At 38.4% G+C, this 18,807-nt stretch overlaps 1 protein-coding gene and 1 pseudogene across 2 annotated transcripts; one reads left to right on the forward strand and one right to left on the reverse strand.

Annotated features, from left to right (window-relative positions):
• Positions 1 to 1,190: 1,190 nt before the first annotated feature.
• LOC144660730 (neuronal pentraxin-1-like) lies at positions 1,191 to 7,174 on the reverse strand. Its single transcript, XM_078521460.1, has 4 exons — positions 7,092 to 7,174; positions 3,873 to 3,959; positions 2,234 to 2,441; positions 1,191 to 1,803 (listed from the first exon to the last, which is right to left on the reverse strand). Exons 2-4 carry the CDS (start codon positions 3,946 to 3,948, stop codon positions 1,416 to 1,418), a joined length of 672 nt encoding a protein of 223 aa, XP_078377586.1. The 5' UTR covers positions 3,949 to 3,959; positions 7,092 to 7,174; the 3' UTR covers positions 1,191 to 1,415.
• Positions 7,175 to 12,958: 5,784 nt separating this feature from the next.
• On the forward strand, positions 12,959 to 17,245 carry LOC144660729 (neuronal pentraxin-1-like; annotated as a pseudogene). The gene is made up of 4 exons (XR_013572136.1): positions 12,959 to 13,031; positions 15,299 to 15,385; positions 15,999 to 16,214; positions 16,633 to 17,245. The product of XR_013572136.1 is annotated as a neuronal pentraxin-1-like (transcript).
• Positions 17,246 to 18,807: the final 1,562 nt, after the last annotated feature.

The raw sequence follows: 18,807 nt of genomic DNA on the forward strand, positions 1-18,807 counted from the left end.
CTCCTTACTTGCGTGCTTTACAATGTATTGATTTCTTAAGGAGAACACAGATGTCCATCGTACTTCGGGATTAAATGATTAACAGTAAGAATTGAGCCTTTTTTGCTCTCGGTTCCCTTCTCTTATTGTTGTTAGCAGAAAAATTTCAGACTAGTTCTCCTGAGTGAAAAGATTTGTTAAGGGATATAGATATGCAAGTGGACAGTTTATTGGGGTACCCTAACGTACCATTAAATCAAACCAAGAAAATTATGTGATAAAATCCCAAAGTTTGTATATCCGATTAGACTGCAAAACAGTCGTATCTTTTGCGAACGCGTTCGGTGTTGAAACGAGAGCGAGAGGTCTGGAGCCAATGTCAAAACTACGGGTGAGACTGGGGAGAGACGCTAAAAGAAATACATGGTTACGTTTTCAACCATTTCATGACAACCACGAAAAAAATTTCCATTTCTTAGTGCTGCGTGCGTTTCTGGATGTGTTAGACTAGGCATAACGAGAATGAAACTAAAGAGCACCGGCCCCTTCCTAATTGTACCCCAACCTCCGCCCTCGACGACTGTCCCCATCATACCAAGGGTTCTCAAGGCTTGTCGGTTTAGTAAATTTCAATATATTTTTTGCGGTTGGCAGCAAAACCCTATTTCATTTTCATTTCAATAGAATAAAATTAAGGAAAATTTGAAGTGTATGAAAAGTTGTTACGGAACAGCACTTTTATTGTTTAAACTGTCTCCAAAAAGTTACCAAGACCGTACTAAAAGTTCGTTAACTCCCCCCACCACCCCACCCCCCTAAAATTTGAAACCTTGCGTAACGCAACCTCAAAGAACATCATGCAATGGCAACGTCAATGAACACGCAACGTTACCCCAAGAAACATCACGCAACGCTAAAAAAAACGCAAGAAACATCACCCAACGCTACACCAAGAAACATTTACCGTATACCCAACGCTATCCCAAGGAACATCACACAACGCTATCAAGGTACATTACCGAACGCTATCCCAAGGAACATCACGCAACGCTACCTCTAGGAAAATTGTGCAACGTTACCCCTAGGACCATCAGGCTACGTTACCCCAAGGAACCTCACACATCGTTCCCCCTATAGGGCCATCAAACAAGTTCAAGGGATTGAAATCTGGCAAAAATTTCCATTTTATGAACAAATATGAAGAACAAGGATTTACTGTGAGGCCAAAATATTTATTCTGATCATAATGATTACATTGTGTTTTTCGTTCAATTACAACTAAATCTTTGATGCCCATAGTAAGTAAGCAATTTAACGCATCCTGCGTTTAAGTGCAGTTCTAATGTTCAAAATCTAACTCTTATCTCTTCATTTCTTTAAATGGCCATTCACACAGTGAGCCTATCACGGGGTACTCATCCCTACAGGCAGCAGAATCAGGGGCTGCAAGGAGATGAAATAACAATCGCGGTGTTACCCTTGACGCCGTATATGAAATCGGCCCACTTGTATACGTTCCCCTCCCCAGCCAGGCAAGAATTTGTCGACAGAGCCTCGATCTCACAAGACGTAAGCTCTCTATTCCAGACGTTGACGTTAGTCAGCATCCCCTTGAGAGACTCACTAGCAACCAAGCTCCCTCCAACTGAATCTTGTTCTTGTCCAAGCATCAAGGATCCTCCACCTTGGACAGTGTATCCTGTCTTGAAACCCACGCCGCTCTGGGCAACTGCTCCATCTTTATAGAACTTCCATGCGCCTGTGTTTTTCCAACTCGCACAGATGTGATGCCAATTGCCATCAGGTACAGTCACCGATATTTCCCTGTGACAGAAAAAACGTCGAATTCATGAACACTAAGCTAAAATAACATAACAGAATGATGTTACGAAAGAAAAATTGGGAAAGGTATTTCTAGGCCAAAGCAGTTGAATATATTTCAGTTTATATGATTTCTTTGATTGAATAAATGTATTAGCTAGGTTGTCACTAACCTGTTGTCTATAGAAAATAGAGATTACTCCATGGAAATGCATACGTAGTGTACAGAGTATTTTCTATGGTGTCATTTGTTTTTTTTATTATATACTGTGATTTCCTTCATGCCTATGGTCCATTAATTAGAGTGTAAACCTTACAAAACTGTGGCCCATTCAGTAGTTCATTGTCTTGCAAGGAGAACAGTGGGTCTCTTTCCAGCCATTTAAGCCACAAATGTCTTCATCAATAAGTAAACTTTTTAGATTTAACTCACTTCTTTGAACCATGAATGAGGAAAGCAAAGTGCGTCGGATGGCAATACAGCATCAATTCATTAGCGTGCGCTGCTGCAGCATAACTGAACGGTGCCCCTGGATCCGTCGACTTCATCCAGAAACACACCGTGAACTCGGTCAAGCTGGGCATGCCCCAGATGTTGGAGTAATCAGTCACTCCTTTCTCTCGGAAATAAAGAGCATAATCTGTAAAAAGATTGAAAAACAAACGGAGAATTAACATTTATTGTTCCCGATTTTCAACAACGGCTCATTCTATCTGCACTACTGATCTGTGAAACAGCTCTCGCCCTCATCAAACAAATTCTCGCCTTCTCAAACAACCTTGCATGGCCTTTCAACTGACAATTAGATCATGACAAAAACGTAATTATCATGAGCTTTAAATGATTCTATCTTAGTACAGGAAAACCAATTAACGGTTGAAAAAGGTGTTTTTAATAAGTTCAGCACTTTAAGGTCGCGCAGGACCCTTGCTCATTAATAAATTCATTAGCCAAATTTCTTGACGGGGTGCTATCTTGTAAAGCTTTAATTCGCTACATTTTGAACATCGATTCCTCTAAAATTTATCAAGGATATTAAGGGATGATGGAATTACATCATGATTGTCCTTTTACTGAGAGATGACCGTTTATGTAATGCTACAGGCTCTTAAAAGTTTAACTGCAGATAATGCAATTTTGTGTCCAAGTTTTCGGCTACAACAGCGCACTGAATTAAATGATTGTATAACCTAGAGATGAATCATAACCTCTTTTGTGTTATGACAAGAACGAAATTTTCGATTTCAAAAACTGCTAGAAGTTAATAGCTTCTAAGAGAGTAAAAATGTGAACTCTAAACTTTGAAACGTGCTATCTTCATTTTGAGAACGAAATTTCAAAATTCGCTCTTGTCATAACACAAAAGAGTGCACCAAGTTCATGTTCCTCGCGAATCAACTCCTGAAATTCTATATAGGCGAAGAAAACTTGGACACAAAATTGCAGGTTTTTCTTCTTCCGAAGGCCTTCCGAGACAATGTTTACAACCGACTTGTGCTATATTCGCAACTGTGAATCTAATTATGATAATTTGCTTTGTTTCAGCGCACGGTACGCAAAGCTGAGAACAATACCGTCTAATTACTTGTACAAAGAACTTTAAGAAAAACATTGTCATGAATATTTCGTTTGTTGTCGGCTTCAGTCGTCGCAGTTCGTGCACACTCTTTAAATAAATACATACATAATGATTTCAAGGGTCCTGCGCGACCTTAAGCGATAGTAAAAATAAATGACTCACACAAATCAAACTTAACATCATGATGTATGAAAAGCTGACTATCTTCTGTCTGCAAACTTTTTATTTTCTCCTTCTCGTGTCTGCAAACAATTTATTTGAGCTTTTTCGGCCATACAAACATTTTCGGGATCTTTGATCTCTCGCCTCAAAAAATACAATGATCCGTCCCTTGCTCCCGTAATACAGGAACATAAATTCGACTTTTTGTATCACGTTGCCACAATTTGCAACACAGGTAGAAAGAAAATGTTGCCAGTATTACTGGGCCTCAAATCTCGTTTCAACAGTAAAAAGATGAAGAAATAATTCGCATTAGCATACATCACATACCATTTGGCGAGTAACCGTTGGCATATCCACAGAAAATGGTTCCAAAGCAAAAACAGATCAATAAAGAGAACATCATTCGCTTTTAACCTAAGAATAAAACAAGTTCCACTCACTGTTAATCGTTATTGGAATATAGAATAATACATGAATGCGCGAAGATAAAAAACATATCTTCGAGTGTTAAACTATGTCTTGATACCTTACCGCACCTTTACCGAAAATAATTTAATAAGGGCCGCCCTCGAATGAACGCGGCGGCGCTAATTTGGGTATTTACAAAGAGGCTGTGAACCTGTGTTCATGTTACCTCTTGTACTTGAACAGCATTACTTTCATAAAAAGACTGAGAAACTGTGCTCATGTTACCTGTTGCGTTTCATTCAAAATAATTTTATATTAAACTGTGCCTACCTAATACGCGCGTCATTTAATTCTCTCTATATTCCCCTCAGTGTTTTTACCGGAAGTTGAAATAAGCGCCGCTCTCGAATAAGCGCCGCACCTTTAAAAATTAAATAAGTGCCGCGGCGCTTAATCGATCATTTTAGTTACTTTGTACAAGAAATCAAAGATCTCTTCGAGATACCGACTATTTTGCATGAGGTATGAGTAGGGGAAATGATAATACTGAAAGCGATTTGCGATGCATTAAATCAACAGGTTAAAACCGATCTTAAAGTTTGACTGCCACTTTGCTCCAAAAAATAGGTCATGTTTAGATCGTTACACTGACTACAAAAACACTACTGTCTGGCTTGCTTTTATTTTCGCATCTCCTCCAGGCCAAGTACATATATTATATATTCTTTTAGCTGATGTTAAGTTAACGGGTTATTCCATTCCTTCTTCCTATCGAATTCTTTTTTATATCTTTACTTATTTGATAGAAGAACCTTCGTTTGTAAAAGCTCAAATGTAACTGAGAATAGCTAGAGTTGCTCTGTTTTAAACCCTTCAGACCTATAATTTATGCTATAAGGTAGGCGTGTATTTTGCAATTATGGCCGGAGGACATTGCATCAACCAAAAGCATTCCTACATGTTAAGGTCGTTACACTGACTTCAAAAACACTACTCTCTGGCTTGCTTTAATTTTCGCATCTCCCCCAGGCCTCTGCCCCAGGCCAAGTACATATATTATATATGCTTTTAGCTAATGTTAAGTTAACGGGTTATTCCATTCCCTCTTCCTATCCAATTATTTTACATATCTTTACTTATTTGATAGAAAAACCTTCGTTTGTAAGCTCAAATGTAACTGAGACTCAGTACATTGGGAATGCCGGGAGTGCATTGGATTGTCAGATGTAAAACCATTTGATTCAGCAGAAGTCACGCCTGCTTATTAGCGAAGGATCTGCTTAGTGGCGGTATTATCATAACGTTATTTTTTTATTGACAAACATAAGTTGTTCTTTTTCTTGATATTCGGTTCTCCGAGAACGCTTATAAATTTAAGAAAAGTGAATTCCTTCGGAGTAACTTAAAGGCACTATGTCACGGCTAAGTTAATCTTATGTATCTTATCTTATCCCACCCCTTACCCGTAACGGTAGGGGTACCGCAAGGATCCATCTTGGGGCCGGTACTGTTTACATTATATGTAAATGACCTCCTTCAGGTCCCAAAACATTGCAAAGCACTCGGCTATGTGGATGATACTAAACTCTTCCTTGGGTTCCCCTCCAACCAACTGCACGAAATCATCTCTACTGTTAACGATGATCTTAAAGAAATTTCAAGTTGGTGCTGTAGAAATTCCCTGCTCATCAATCCTGATAAAACAAAACTTCTGTTTGTGGGAGTCCCACAACTCATGAGGACTTTACCTGCCACTCTACCATCCGCGACATTATTAGGAACAGAAATCAAGCCAGTAACTGTTGCAAAGGATTTAGGAGTGTATATTGACTCCCATCTGAATTATAATGAACATATCACTAAAACCGTTTCAGACTGCATTCATAAACTAACTAGAGTTAACAGGATAAAGCACCTTTTGGACCAGAAAACCCTGATCTTTCTCATAAATGCCTTTGTATTTAGCAAGTTGTTCTATTGTTCGACGGTTTGGAGTAACACAACCAAAGCGAATGTGGGAAAACTCCAGTCAGTTCAAAACTATGCTTGTAGGATCGTAGCTGGCTTAAGAAAGTACGATCACATTTCAGGGACCCTGAAATCCCTTCAATGGCTTAGTGTAAAAGACAAATTGCTTTTTAACGACCTAGTAATGGTAAGGAAATGTTTAAATAATGCCACTCCAAGCTATCTTCGTTTTCAGCGACGTTCAATAACACACACACGTAACACCAGGCAGAAAAACGATCTTGAGCTGCCGAAGTGTAGACTAAAGACAGGGCAGAGATCTTTTGCCTACCGTGGAGCGAAGCTCTTTAATAACTTGCCTAAGAACATTAGAGAGACAAATGACCTGAACCTTTTTAAAAAGAGAATTTTTAAACATATTTTAAATTTGTAAATGCCCCTTTAACTAATAATGTATATAATTTTAATTGCGAATTTTTTATTTCAACTATACCCCTTTTTTCTGATTTTTTTTTTCTTTTTTCTTCTTTATTGTAAATATTTTTATCTTTTATCTTTTTAATTTCTGTATGGCGGAAGAGCCCCCAAGGGGGAGCTATGCAATAAAGTATTGTATGTATGTATGTATGTATGTATGTATGTATGTATGTATGTATGTATGTATGTATGTATGTATGTATGTATGTATGTATGTATGTATGTATGTATGTATGTATGTATGTATGTATGTATGTATGTATGTATGTATGTATGTATGTATGTATGTATGTATGTATGTATGTATGTATGTTATTAAATTTTGCTAAATATTCGCTATGAAACTACATGTTTGCAAAGAAATTAATTCTTTGATACTAAATGACAAAAACATAGCTTCCTTGCAGCTAAATGTGTCTCCCGGACGTCATAAATTAAAGTTACAAGCAGACAAGATTAACTTTGAAAACTGTTCCGCCGGACCATATTTCAAAAGCCCACATCGCAATCCGTTTCAATCTTCGACACTTTTTGGCCATCCGTACCTTCTTTTGCATTTGGTGTGTTATTTAAATATTCCTTCACTGTTTTAAAAGGTTATTTTATACATTTAAACAAATTTGACGGTCATTTCCTATGCCTAAGTTTGGCTAAAATCCGAGTCTTATAAACATGATAAAAGACGTAACTTACTGCACTGCACTTTTTCTTCTTTGATGAACCTCTTCTGCGTCAAGTCAGATCTCCGTTATTAGTTGGTTCTCTGTTGAGAATGGGATACGATCTTAGACGTTCTCTCTTTTAAGGGGTCCTAATAAGCCAATTAGAAAACAAAAATGACAGCTGACGGCTAACAGTTGACAAATGAGCCACAAAGGTAAACGCGATCATTGAGCAGAGCTTTCTAGCGCCAAAATGCTGCCTAGAAACAGCACATGCCAAATGGCGTTTCTTCAGGGAAGGCAGAGTTTTCTTCATTCAAAATACCTAAAAATTATTTCTTATCAGATAAATTTTAGTTCCCGATTCATTAGATAAGTCTTAAGTTACAAAAAATAAAAACGTGACGGAATGAAATATTTTAATGAGAAAATAGAAAATTACTGACAGCTGACATTCGTCAAATGAGTTATTAAGGTACGTGCGATCACTGAGCAGAACTTGCTAGCGCCAGATTGTTGCCTAGAAACAGCGCATGCCTAGTGGCGTTTCTCTATCACTGAGCAGAACTTGCTAGCGCTGGAATAAAATTGTCTAGAAACCTCACTTGTAAGCCAAGCGGAGAGTTTTCTACATTAAAAAGCCTAAACATTATTTCTTTAAGCAAGAGACCGCACTTTTTAAGGGTTTACTGGTGTAATAAAACCACGCGGGATGTTGGACTAGGAGAACACGAGAAAAGCTTAAAAATAAGAAAATAGGAAGCCCCATCACTAAACGTGGTTTACATAGAGGTCCTAACACTAGATATATATTATATGATACAATTAAAATCAATAAATAAGAGCTTAAACCGAAATATATAAAAATTTACAACATATACACTACAAGGATTAAAAATACTTAATTATAAAAAGCAGAAAAAAGACACTTTTTAAAAATTGGCAAACTTGCTGAGTTTCTTACAGTTCTCTATAACACATTAAAGTCTTTGAAACAGTGGTACCGCGAACGTTTTTTTTCTCCAATTGTATTTGATTTTGGGGAGCTTTATAGTTTCTTTATTGCGAGTATTGTAGGAGTACATGTCACTCTTTCTTGCAATGTCCAAAGAATGATTAAGTTGGCCATTAATACAATGGTATTCATATATACATCGATGACATTTCCTACGTTCTTCGAGATTCAGCCGTCTCAAGACTGTTAATGCATCAGTGGATGAGGAGTGAAGTGATTTATCTAATATCAACTTAGTTGCCTTGTTTTGCAGAATTTGCAATTCATTCATTAGTGAGACATTGTCCTTGTCACACCAGACTAAATCAGCAAAGTCAAAAATAGGGAGCACAAAGCTGTTATAAAAAAGCAACGGGCATTATAAGGTAAATAATACTTAATCCTACGTAAAAGACCAAGGTTCTTATTAACCTTAGATGAAATATACTCAACATGGTCGGACCATGTAAATGTTGAGGACAACATAACTCCCAAATATTTAAAACTAGTCACAGAATTTATATCAGTGTCAAAGATAGATAATGAGAAAGAGGATATACCAACAAGTTTCCTATTACTGCCTATATTCATGGATTTCGTTTTAGTAAGATTCAAAGTTAGCTTATTTCCATGTAGCCACTGAACAACTTTCAAGACATCATCATTTAGTGCCTCTTCTAACAGATGTGGCTCCTTACCAAAATAGTACAGGACCGTGTCAACAGCATACAAAGTCACCTCGCAATTCTTTATAGCCAGAGGAAGATCATTAATATAAACCAAGAAGAGAAGCGGTCCCAAAATACTCCCCTGTGGCACCCCAAAGGTCATCGGGAGAGGGTCAGACACAGCATCACTACAGGCAGTCCGCTGTTTACGATGACTCAGGTAAGACTTGAACCACTGCAGGGTACTGTGCGAGACACCGATAGCCGACAACTTAGACAGCAAGATGTTATGGTCATCGGTATCGAATGCCTTGGTCAAATCTAAGAACACTGCACCGCATAGCTCTCCACTCTCCATATGCAATAGGACATCAAATGCAAAACTGGTGAGAGCTGAAGTTGTAGACAGCTTGGGACGGAAGCCAAATTTTTGAGGTTAAGCTTGTAAATCATTAGCCTCCTTCGCAGACGTTCTTTGGGCTCGTCACGCGTTTCTTCCCCACGAATTTCTGTTATACGATAGACAGGTGTTGATTGTTTTCTTCATAACAGAGGCAAACCACCGACGAACAGAAGTGGTAGCTCGGTTAAGCAGACGTGTCGTGGGACAAAAACGCGCGACGAGCCCAAAGAACGTCTAGGAAGGAGGCTGGTAAATGACGAGCGTTAGGCGAGTGATTTACATGCTTTTAGAGTATTCTTCCAACATCCCAAGTGGTTTTATTACGCCAGTAAACCCCTGGAAAGTGCGGTCTATTGCATTTATGGAATACTAAACTATCGAAAACGTTTCTCAAAGAAATAGAAATCTTGTTAAAATTTCGAGATCAACTACTTGGTTATTGGTCGTTATTCTCAACACACTCATCGAATGACTCGGTCAGAAAATCAAAGCGGCTGAAAGAATAAGACACAGGTTCAGCACCACGCTTAGAATTTTAGTGATTAACACGACAAAAATTTTTAAAAAGTAATAAGCTATAATAGTCAAATGAAAGGAAAGGAAAATGACAATCGGTTAAAAGCAGAAAATTTGTTCAATATTTTAAAAGTACTTTCATTCTTAATTCGCGAGAGTAAATGCACGAAAAGTTTGCAAGTTTACTAATTTCACAGACTAAAAAAATGACAGCTGACGGCTAACAGTTGACAAATGAGCCATAAAGGTAAACGCGATCATTGAGCAGAGCTTTCTAGCGCCAAAATGTTGCCTGGAAACAGCATATGCCAAATGGCGTTTCTTCAAGGAAGGCAGAGTTTTCTTCATTCAAAATACCTAAAAATTATTTCTTATCAGATAAATTTTAGTTCCCGATTCTTTAGATAAGTCTTCAGTTACAAAAAATAAAAACATGACGGAATGAAATATTTTAATGAGAAAATAGAAAATTACTGACAGCTGACATTCGTCAAATGAGTTATTAAGGTACGTGCGATCACTGAGCAGAACTTGCTAGCGCCAGATTGTTGCCTAGAAACAGCGCATGCCTAGTGGCGTTTCTCTATCACTGAGTAGAGCTTGCTAGCGCTGGAATAAAATTGTCTAGAAATCTCACTTGTAAGCCAAGCGGAGAGTTTTCTACATTAAAAGCCTAAACATTATTTCTTTAAGCAAGAGACCGCACTTTCTAAGGGTTTACTGGCGTAATAAAACCACGCGGGATGTTGGAAAAGAATTCAGTGACTGGACTAGGAGAACAGGAGAAAAGCTTAATAATAACAATTTTTTATTAGGAAGTTCCATCACTAAACGTGGTTTACATAGAGGTCCTAAGAACAGATATATATTATATAATGATAAAATTAAAATCAATAAATAAGAGCTAAAACTAAAATATATAAATATTTACAACATATACACTACAAGGATTAAAAATACTTAATTATAAAAAGCAGAAAAAAGACTAATTCATTATCTATCTTTGACACTGATATAAATTCTGTGACTAGTTTTAAATATTTGGGAGTTATGTTGTCCTCAACTTTTACATGGTCCGACCATGTTGAGTATATTTCATCTAAGGTTAATAAGAACCTTGGTCTTTTACGTAGGATTAAGTATTATTTACCTTATAATGCCCGTTGCTTTTTTATAACAGCTTTGTGCTCCCTATTTTTGACTTTGCTGATTTAGTCTGGTGTGACAAGGACAATGTCTCACTAATGAATGAATTGCAAATTCTGCAAAACAAGGCAACTAAGTTGATATTAGATAAATCACTTCACTCCTCATCCACTGATGCATTAACAGTCTTGAGACGGCTGAATCTCGAAGAACGTAGGAAATGTCATCGATGTATATATGAATACCATTGTATTAATGGCCAACTTAATCATCCTTTGGACATTGTAAGGGCCTGTTTACATGGAGGGAGGGTGCCCCGGCTAACCGAGTTACCCGGCTAGAAGGGATAAAACATAGCCCGCCTTTACATGCAGAATTCACAGCCCTTCTACCCGAGTTGAGACAGCGTCATTGAAGCGTGTCACGGCGTGGGAAAACAATCTAGCTCGAAATGATTGAAGAAAAATATGACTTTTTACTGAATAATCAAGGCTTTTCGTCTTCAAACTTATTCTAATTTGATGTGCAAGTTCTCAGATATTTACTGGGTTCATTTTTGACGAAATTCAATCGAAATTCAACAGTATTTGGCCGCCAAATTGAAATTAAGTTTGTTGTGCCGTGAATTAGGATAATCATTCCCACGAAAATTTCTAATTAATTAGCTGTTGCTCAAAGAAATATTTCCAGCCGACTGATAAAACTAATTTTGATCAAATAGCACCGTTTGGGTCCAGAATTTATACATTTTATGCCATTAACTTCAAATTTAGTTTAAAAACACGCGCGAAAACTTATCCCGGCAAGCCGGGATAGCTCGGACATAACCGTTCACATGGCAAAAAGCTATCCCGCCTAGAAGGGTGCCCCGGGCAAGTAGACCGAGTGCCCCGGCAAGGCGGGTTACCCTTCTAGCATGTAATTATATATAAAGGCTTCAATGCGTTTTCTTAAGAAACGTATGAAAAGTTGGTTCGCCTAGGGTAGCTCGGTTAGCCGGGTAACTCGGTTAGCCGGGGCACCCGCCTTCCATGTAAACAGGCCCTAAGAAAGAGTGACATGTACTCCTACAATATTCCAAATAAATAAACTATTAAGCTCCCCAAAATCAAATACAATTGGGGAAAACATCGTTCGCGGTACCACTGTTTCAAAGACTTTAATGTGTTATAGAGAACTGTAAGAAACTCAGCAAGTTTGCCAATTTTTAAAAAGTGTCTTTTTCTGCTTTTTATAATTAAGTATTTTTAATCCTTGTAGTGTATAAGTTGTAAATATTTATATATTTCGGTTTAAGCTTTTACTTATTGATTTTAATTGTATCATTATGAAATATATATCTAGTGTTAGGACCTCTATGTAAGCCACGTTTAGTGATGGAGCTTCCTAATAAAAGATTGTTATTATTAAGCTTTTCTCGTGTTCTCCTTTTCCAGTCATTGAATTCTTTTTGAAATATCCCCCGTGGTTTTATTACGCCAGTAAACCCTTAGAAAGTGCGGTCTCTTGCTTAAAGAAATAATGTTTAGGCTTTTTAATGTAGAAAACTCTCCGCTTGGCTTACAAGTGAGGTTTCTAGACAATTTTATTCCAGCGCTAGCTAGCTCTGCTCAGTGATAGAGAAACGCCACTAGGCATGCGCTGTTTCTAGGCAACAATCTGGCGCTAGCAAGTTCTGCTCAGTGATCGCACGTACCTTAATAACTCATTTGACGAATGTCAGCTGTCAGGTCACTAGGCATGCGCTATTTCTAGGCAACAATCTGGCGCTAGCAAGTTCTGCTCAGTGATCGCACGTACCTTAATAACTCATTTGACGAATGTCAGCTGTCAGTAATTTTCTATTTTCTCATTAAAATATTTCATTCCGTCACGTTTTTATTTTTTGTAACTTAAGACTTATCTAAAGAATCGGGAACTAAAATTTATCTGATAAGAAATAATTTTTAGGTATTTTGAATGAAGAAAACTCTGCCTTCCCTGAAGAAACGCCATTTGGCATGTGCTGTTTCTAGGCAGCATTTTGGCGCTAGAAAGCTCTGCTCAATGATCGCGTTTACCTTTGTGGCTCATTTGTCAACTGTTAGCCGTCAGCTGTCATTTTTGTTTTCTAATTGGCTTATTAGGACCCCTTAAAAGAGAGAACGTCTAAGATCGTATCCCATTCTCAACAGAGAACCAACTAATAACGGAGATCTGACTTGACGCAGAAGAGGTTCATCAAAGAAGAAAAAGTGCAGTGCAGTAAGTTACGTCTTTTATCATGTTTATAAGACTCGGATTTTAGTCAAACTTAGGCATAGGAAATGACCGTCAAATTTGTTTAAATGTATAAAATAATCTCTTAAAACAGTGAAGAAATATTTAAATAACACACCAAATGCAAAAGAAGGTACGGATGGCCAAAAAGTGTCGAAGATTGAACGGATTGCGATGTGAGCTTTTGAAATATGGTCCGGCGGAATAGTTTTCAAAGTTAATCTTGTCTGCCTGTAACTTTAATTTATGACGTCCGGGAGACACATTTAGCTGCAAGGAAGCTATGTTTTTGTCATTTAGTATCAAAGAATTAATTTCTTTGCAAACATTTAGTTTCATAGCGAAAATTTGGCAAAATTTAATAACATAAGATTAACTTAGCTGTGACATAGTCCCTTTAAGTTACCTAAAAGGAATTCACTTTTCTTAAATTTATAAGCGTTCTCGGAGAACCGAATATCAAGAAAAAGAACAACTTATGTTTGTCAATAAAAAAATAACGTTATGATAATACCGCCACTAAGCAGATCCTTCGCTAATAAGCAGGTGCGACTTCCGCTGAATCAAATGGTTTTATATCTGACAATCCAATGCATTCCCGCCATTCCCAATGTACTGAGTCTCAGTTACATTTGAGCTTACAAACGAAGGTTTTTCTATCAAATAAGTAAAGATATGTAAAATAATTGGATAGGAAGAGGGAATGGAATAACCCGTTAACTTAACATTAGCTAAAAGCATATATAATATATGTACTTGGCCTGGGGCAGAGGCCTGGGGGAGATGCGAAAATTAAAGCAAGCCAGAGAGTAGTGTTTTTGAAGTCAGTGTAACGACCTTAACATGTAGGAATGCTTTTGGTTGATGCAATGTCCTCCGGCCATAATTGCAAAATACACGCCTACCTTATAGCATAAATTATAGGTCTGAAGGGTTTAAAACAGAGCAACTCTAGCTATTCTTAGTCAGTACTTGAAGAAAGTATTTTGTCATAGCGCTGTGATCCTTCGCATTTGAAGCTAAAGAGTGACTCGACTTGCTTTCTTTTCTTCATATCTTTGAGACGGCCGATTTTTCTTTCCCTGCAAAAAAGTTTCAAAAGGCTGAAAAAATACAATGCATCAATGATTATACGCTAATGTTTTAGTTGTAACACTAAAAGAAAGCATTTTTATAAATCGAGCACGACCGATTCATGTCTTATACTCTTTGGTCGTCGTGGTCGATAGTCTCCTATCGGCCAAAAAAGAAGGGGGTTTGTTCTGCGGAAGTTATACCCTGCGATGGTCAGATTGGCAATAATTTCAAATTTTTAATATGAAGGAAACAATACAACAGAACATGATACAAAACGCTGCTCTTAAAATATAATGTTATCAAATTCAGGTCTGCGACCTGATCTTTTCAGCTGGAAAAAATATCTTCACGAATGATTGCGAAGAGAAAAGCGCATTTTTATACGCTGACAAAATATTTATGTTGTTATCATGTCTACAATGTTGATGTAGTTTCATGCTCGTTATCTTAAATGTTTGGGGATTAAAAAAAATGTTTCCAGTCGGAATTCTTATCGTGATATCGCTTCAGTTTATGGCTCAGCAGGAATTTGACAAGGGAAAATTCCCAACCAGCTGATAATCAGCTGATAACCTTTCTTTTGGAGCAAAGTGGCATTTTAACCTGTTGATTTAATGCATCGCAAATCGCTTTCAGTATTGTCATTTCCCCTACTCATACCTCATGCAAAATAGTCGGTATCTCGAAGAGACCTTTGATTACTTGTACAAAGTAACTAAAATGATCGATTAAGCGCCGCGGCGCTTATTTAATTTTTAAAGGTGCGGCGCTTATTCGAGAGCGGGCTTATTTCAACTTCCGGTAAAAACACTGAGGGGAATATAGAGAGAATTAAATGACGCGCGTATTAGGTAGGCACAGTTTAATATAAAATTATTTCGAATGAAACACAACAGGTAACATGAGGACAGTTTCTCAGTCTTTTTATGAAAGTAATGCTGTTCAAGTACAAGAGGTGGCATGAACACAGGTTCACAGCCTCTTTGTAAATACCCAAATTAGCGCCGCCGCGTTCATTCGAGAGCGATCCTTATTAAATTATTTTCGATAAAGGTGCGGTAAGGTATCAAGACATAGTTTAACACTCGAAGATATGTTTTTTATCTTCGCGCATTCATGTATTATTCTATATTCCAATAACGATTAACAGTGAGTGGAACTTGTTTTATTCTTAGGTTAAAGGCGAATGATGTTCTCTTTATTGATCTGTTTTTGTTTTGGATCCATTTTCTGTGGATATGTCAACGGTTACTCGCCAAATGGTACGTGATGTATGCTAATGCGAATTATTTCTTCATCTTTTTACTGTTGAAACGAGATTTTAGGCCCAGTAATACTGGCAACATTTTCTTTCAAACAGTGTGCAAATTGTGCACCGTGATGCAAAACGTTGAATTTATGTTCATGTATTACGGGAGCAAGGGACGGATCATTGTATTTTTTGAGGCGAGAGATCAAAAATCCCGAAAATGTTTGCATGGCCGAATAAGCTCAAATAAATTGTTTGCAGACACGAGAAGGAGAAAATAAAAAGTTTGCAGAAGAAGATAGTCAGCTATATGATGTATAGTTTGATTTGTGAGTCATTTATTTTCACTATCCCTTAAAGTGCTGAACTTATTAAAAACACCTTTTTCAACCGTTAATTGTTTTCCTGTACTAAGATAGAATCATTTAAAGCCCATGATAATGACGTTTTTTCATGATTAATTGTCAGCTGAAAGGCCATGCAAGGCTGTTTGAGAAGGCGAGAGTTTGTTGGATGAGGGCGAGAGCTGTTTCACAGATCAGTAGTGCAGATAGTAAGAATAGGTCGTTGTTGAAAATCGGGAACAATAAATGTAAATTCCCTGTTTGTTTTTCAATCTTTTACAGATTATGCTCTTTATTTCCGAGAGAAAGGAGTGACTGACTACTCCAACATCTGGGGCATGCCCAGCATGACCGAGTTCACGGTGTGTTTCTGGATGAAGTCGACAGAAACTAAAGGAACACCGTTCAGTTATGCTACAGACACACAGCGCACGGTAATGATGTGGTGGTGTTGTTCAATCCGACGACCTTTGAACTCTTCGTTGGTAACTCTGGCAAGTAAGTTAAAACTCAAACGTTTGCTTATTGATGAAGACATTTGTGGCTTACAAAATTGCTGGAAGGAGTCTCGCTGTTCTCTTTTTAAGACAATTAACAAATGGGCCACAGTTTTGTAAGGTTAACACTCTAATCAATGGACCATAGGCATAAAAGAAATTCAGTACGTAAAATAAACACATGTCACCATAGAAAATACTCTATACGTATGAATTTTCCATGGAGTAGTCTTTATTTCCTCTAGACAATAGATTAGTGACAAACTAGTTAACACATTTATTCAATCAAAGAAATCATACTGAAATGTATTCAACTGTTTTGGCCGAGAAATTCCCTTCCCAATCTTTCTTTCGAAAAATTCACTCTGTTATGTTATTTTAGCTCAGTGTTCATGGAATCCACGTTTTTTCTGTCACAGGCAAACATCGGTGAGTGCAAATGATGGCAATTGGCATCACATCTGTGCGACTTGGAAGAACACAGGCGCATGGAAGTTCTATAAAGATGGATCACTGGCCCAGAGCGGCGCGGGTTTCCAGACAGGATACACTGTCAAGGGTGGAGGATCCTTGATCCTTGGACAAGAACAAGATTCAACTGGAGGAGGCTTGGATGCCACTCAGTCTCTCAAGGGGATGCTGACTAACGTCAACGTCTGGAATAGAGCGCTTACGTCTTGTGAGATCGAGGCTCTGTCGACAAATTCTTGCCTGGCTGGGGAGGGGAACGTATACAAGTGGGCCGATTTCATATACGGCGTCAAGGGTAACACCGCGGTTGTTATTCCATCTCCTTGCAGCCCCTGACTCCGCTGCCTGTAGGGATGAGTGCCCCGTAATAGGCTCACTGTGCGAATGGCCATTTAAAGTAGTAAAGAGAAAAGAGTTAGATTTTGAACATTAGAACTGCACTTGAACGCAGGGTGCGTTAAATTGCTTACTTACTATGGGCATCAAAGATTTAGTTGTAATTGAACGAAAAACACAATGTAATCATTATGATCAGAATAAATATTTTGGCCTCACAGTAAATCCTTGTTCTTCATATTTGTTCATTAAATGGATTTTTCGTCAAATTTCAATCCCTTGAACATTGTTTGATGGTCCTAGGGGTAACGTTGTGTGAAGCCTCTTGGGGCAACGTAGCTTGAAGGTCCTAGGGGTAACGTTGTTCAGTGTTCCTAGAGGTAGCGTTGGGAGAGTTTCCTAGGTTATTGTTAAGTGTATTGTTTACAAGGATGCCGTTGCTTGATGTTCCCTAAACGAAGCGTTGCGTTATGTTGCGATAAGATATTGTTAAATCCCGCTTTCCTTAGGATAGCGTTGGGTAATGTTCCTTGCGTTAGCGTTGTGACGGTCAGTGTTGTTTCTTGGGGTTGCTGTTGCGTCGTTTCTAGGGTTAGCGTTGCGTGATGTACCTTGAGATAGCGTTGCGTGATGTTCCTTGAGATACGAGAGGTGTACGACAAGGTTGCATTTTAAGTCCACTACTTTCAACCTTTATATTAACGATTTGCCCTTTTAATTTGAAAATATTCTGTCTGATCCTTTTGTTCTACCAAACGGTACAAAATTAAACGCTCTACTATATGCCGGCGATTTAATTATTTTATCAAGTTCCAAAACAGGTTTGCAAAACTGTCTTAACACATTAGACACATTCTGCAACTCGTGGATGTTGAGCGTTAATCCCCAAAAAAACAAGATAATGGTTTAAGATAGGATGTTCTACATGACACGAGCATGGGACAAAGAAAAATTCTGAGTCCCCGACGGGAATCGTACCCATGGCCTCCCAGAATACCGGTTGGGCGCTCTAACCAACTGAGCCCAGCTCACAACGAGTCTCTCGTAGCTCAGTTGGTTAGAGCGCCCAACCGGTATTCTGGGAGGCCATGGGTTCGATTCCCGTCAGGGACTCAGAACTTTTCTTTGTCCCATGCTCGTATCATGTAGAACATCTTATCTTTACTATTTATTACCGAGCTTAAAATTTACCATCTTTATTATTAACTACAAAACTTGATGAATTCGACATTGCTGATCCTAGCAGTATGCAGGACGCGTGTCACATATCAACCTAGTAAAATGGCCCAGCTCACAACGAGTCTCTCGTAGCTCAGTTGGTTATAGCGCCCAACCGGTATTCTGGGAGGCCATGGGTTCGATTCCCGTCGGGGACTCAGAATTTTTTTTTTTGTCCCATGCTCGTGTCATGTAGATAGAGAGGAGATAGCTGAAATTATATCTCGACAAGTGAGACAAGAAATACGCAGAGCTCGTAATGAACAAACCAACGGCCAAGACTATAGAAACCGCCGTAGCTTTGACGGGCGACCCATCTGCCACTACTGTAGAAAAGTAGGCCATATTGCGTTCGCATGTAGGAAGCGACAAGCTGATAATAGGGACCCGCGAATTCCTTTTCAAGCGCGAACACGGAATGCAAACCCGAGGGCCGGGGATGAACGACGCAGTTTCGTTCCTCCTGGTGAACAAAATTTAAACTGAATTCGACTTCTTTTAAACCGGGACAAGAAGGGGTCGTTTTAGGGCCTCTTCATATGATCCCGGTTGACCGGGCTAGCCCAGTT

This window comes from Oculina patagonica, chromosome 7, assembly GCF_052425735.1.
Source record: "Oculina patagonica isolate OP01 chromosome 7, crgOcupat, whole genome shotgun sequence".
Lineage (NCBI taxonomy): Eukaryota > Metazoa > Cnidaria > Anthozoa > Scleractinia > Oculinidae > Oculina > Oculina patagonica.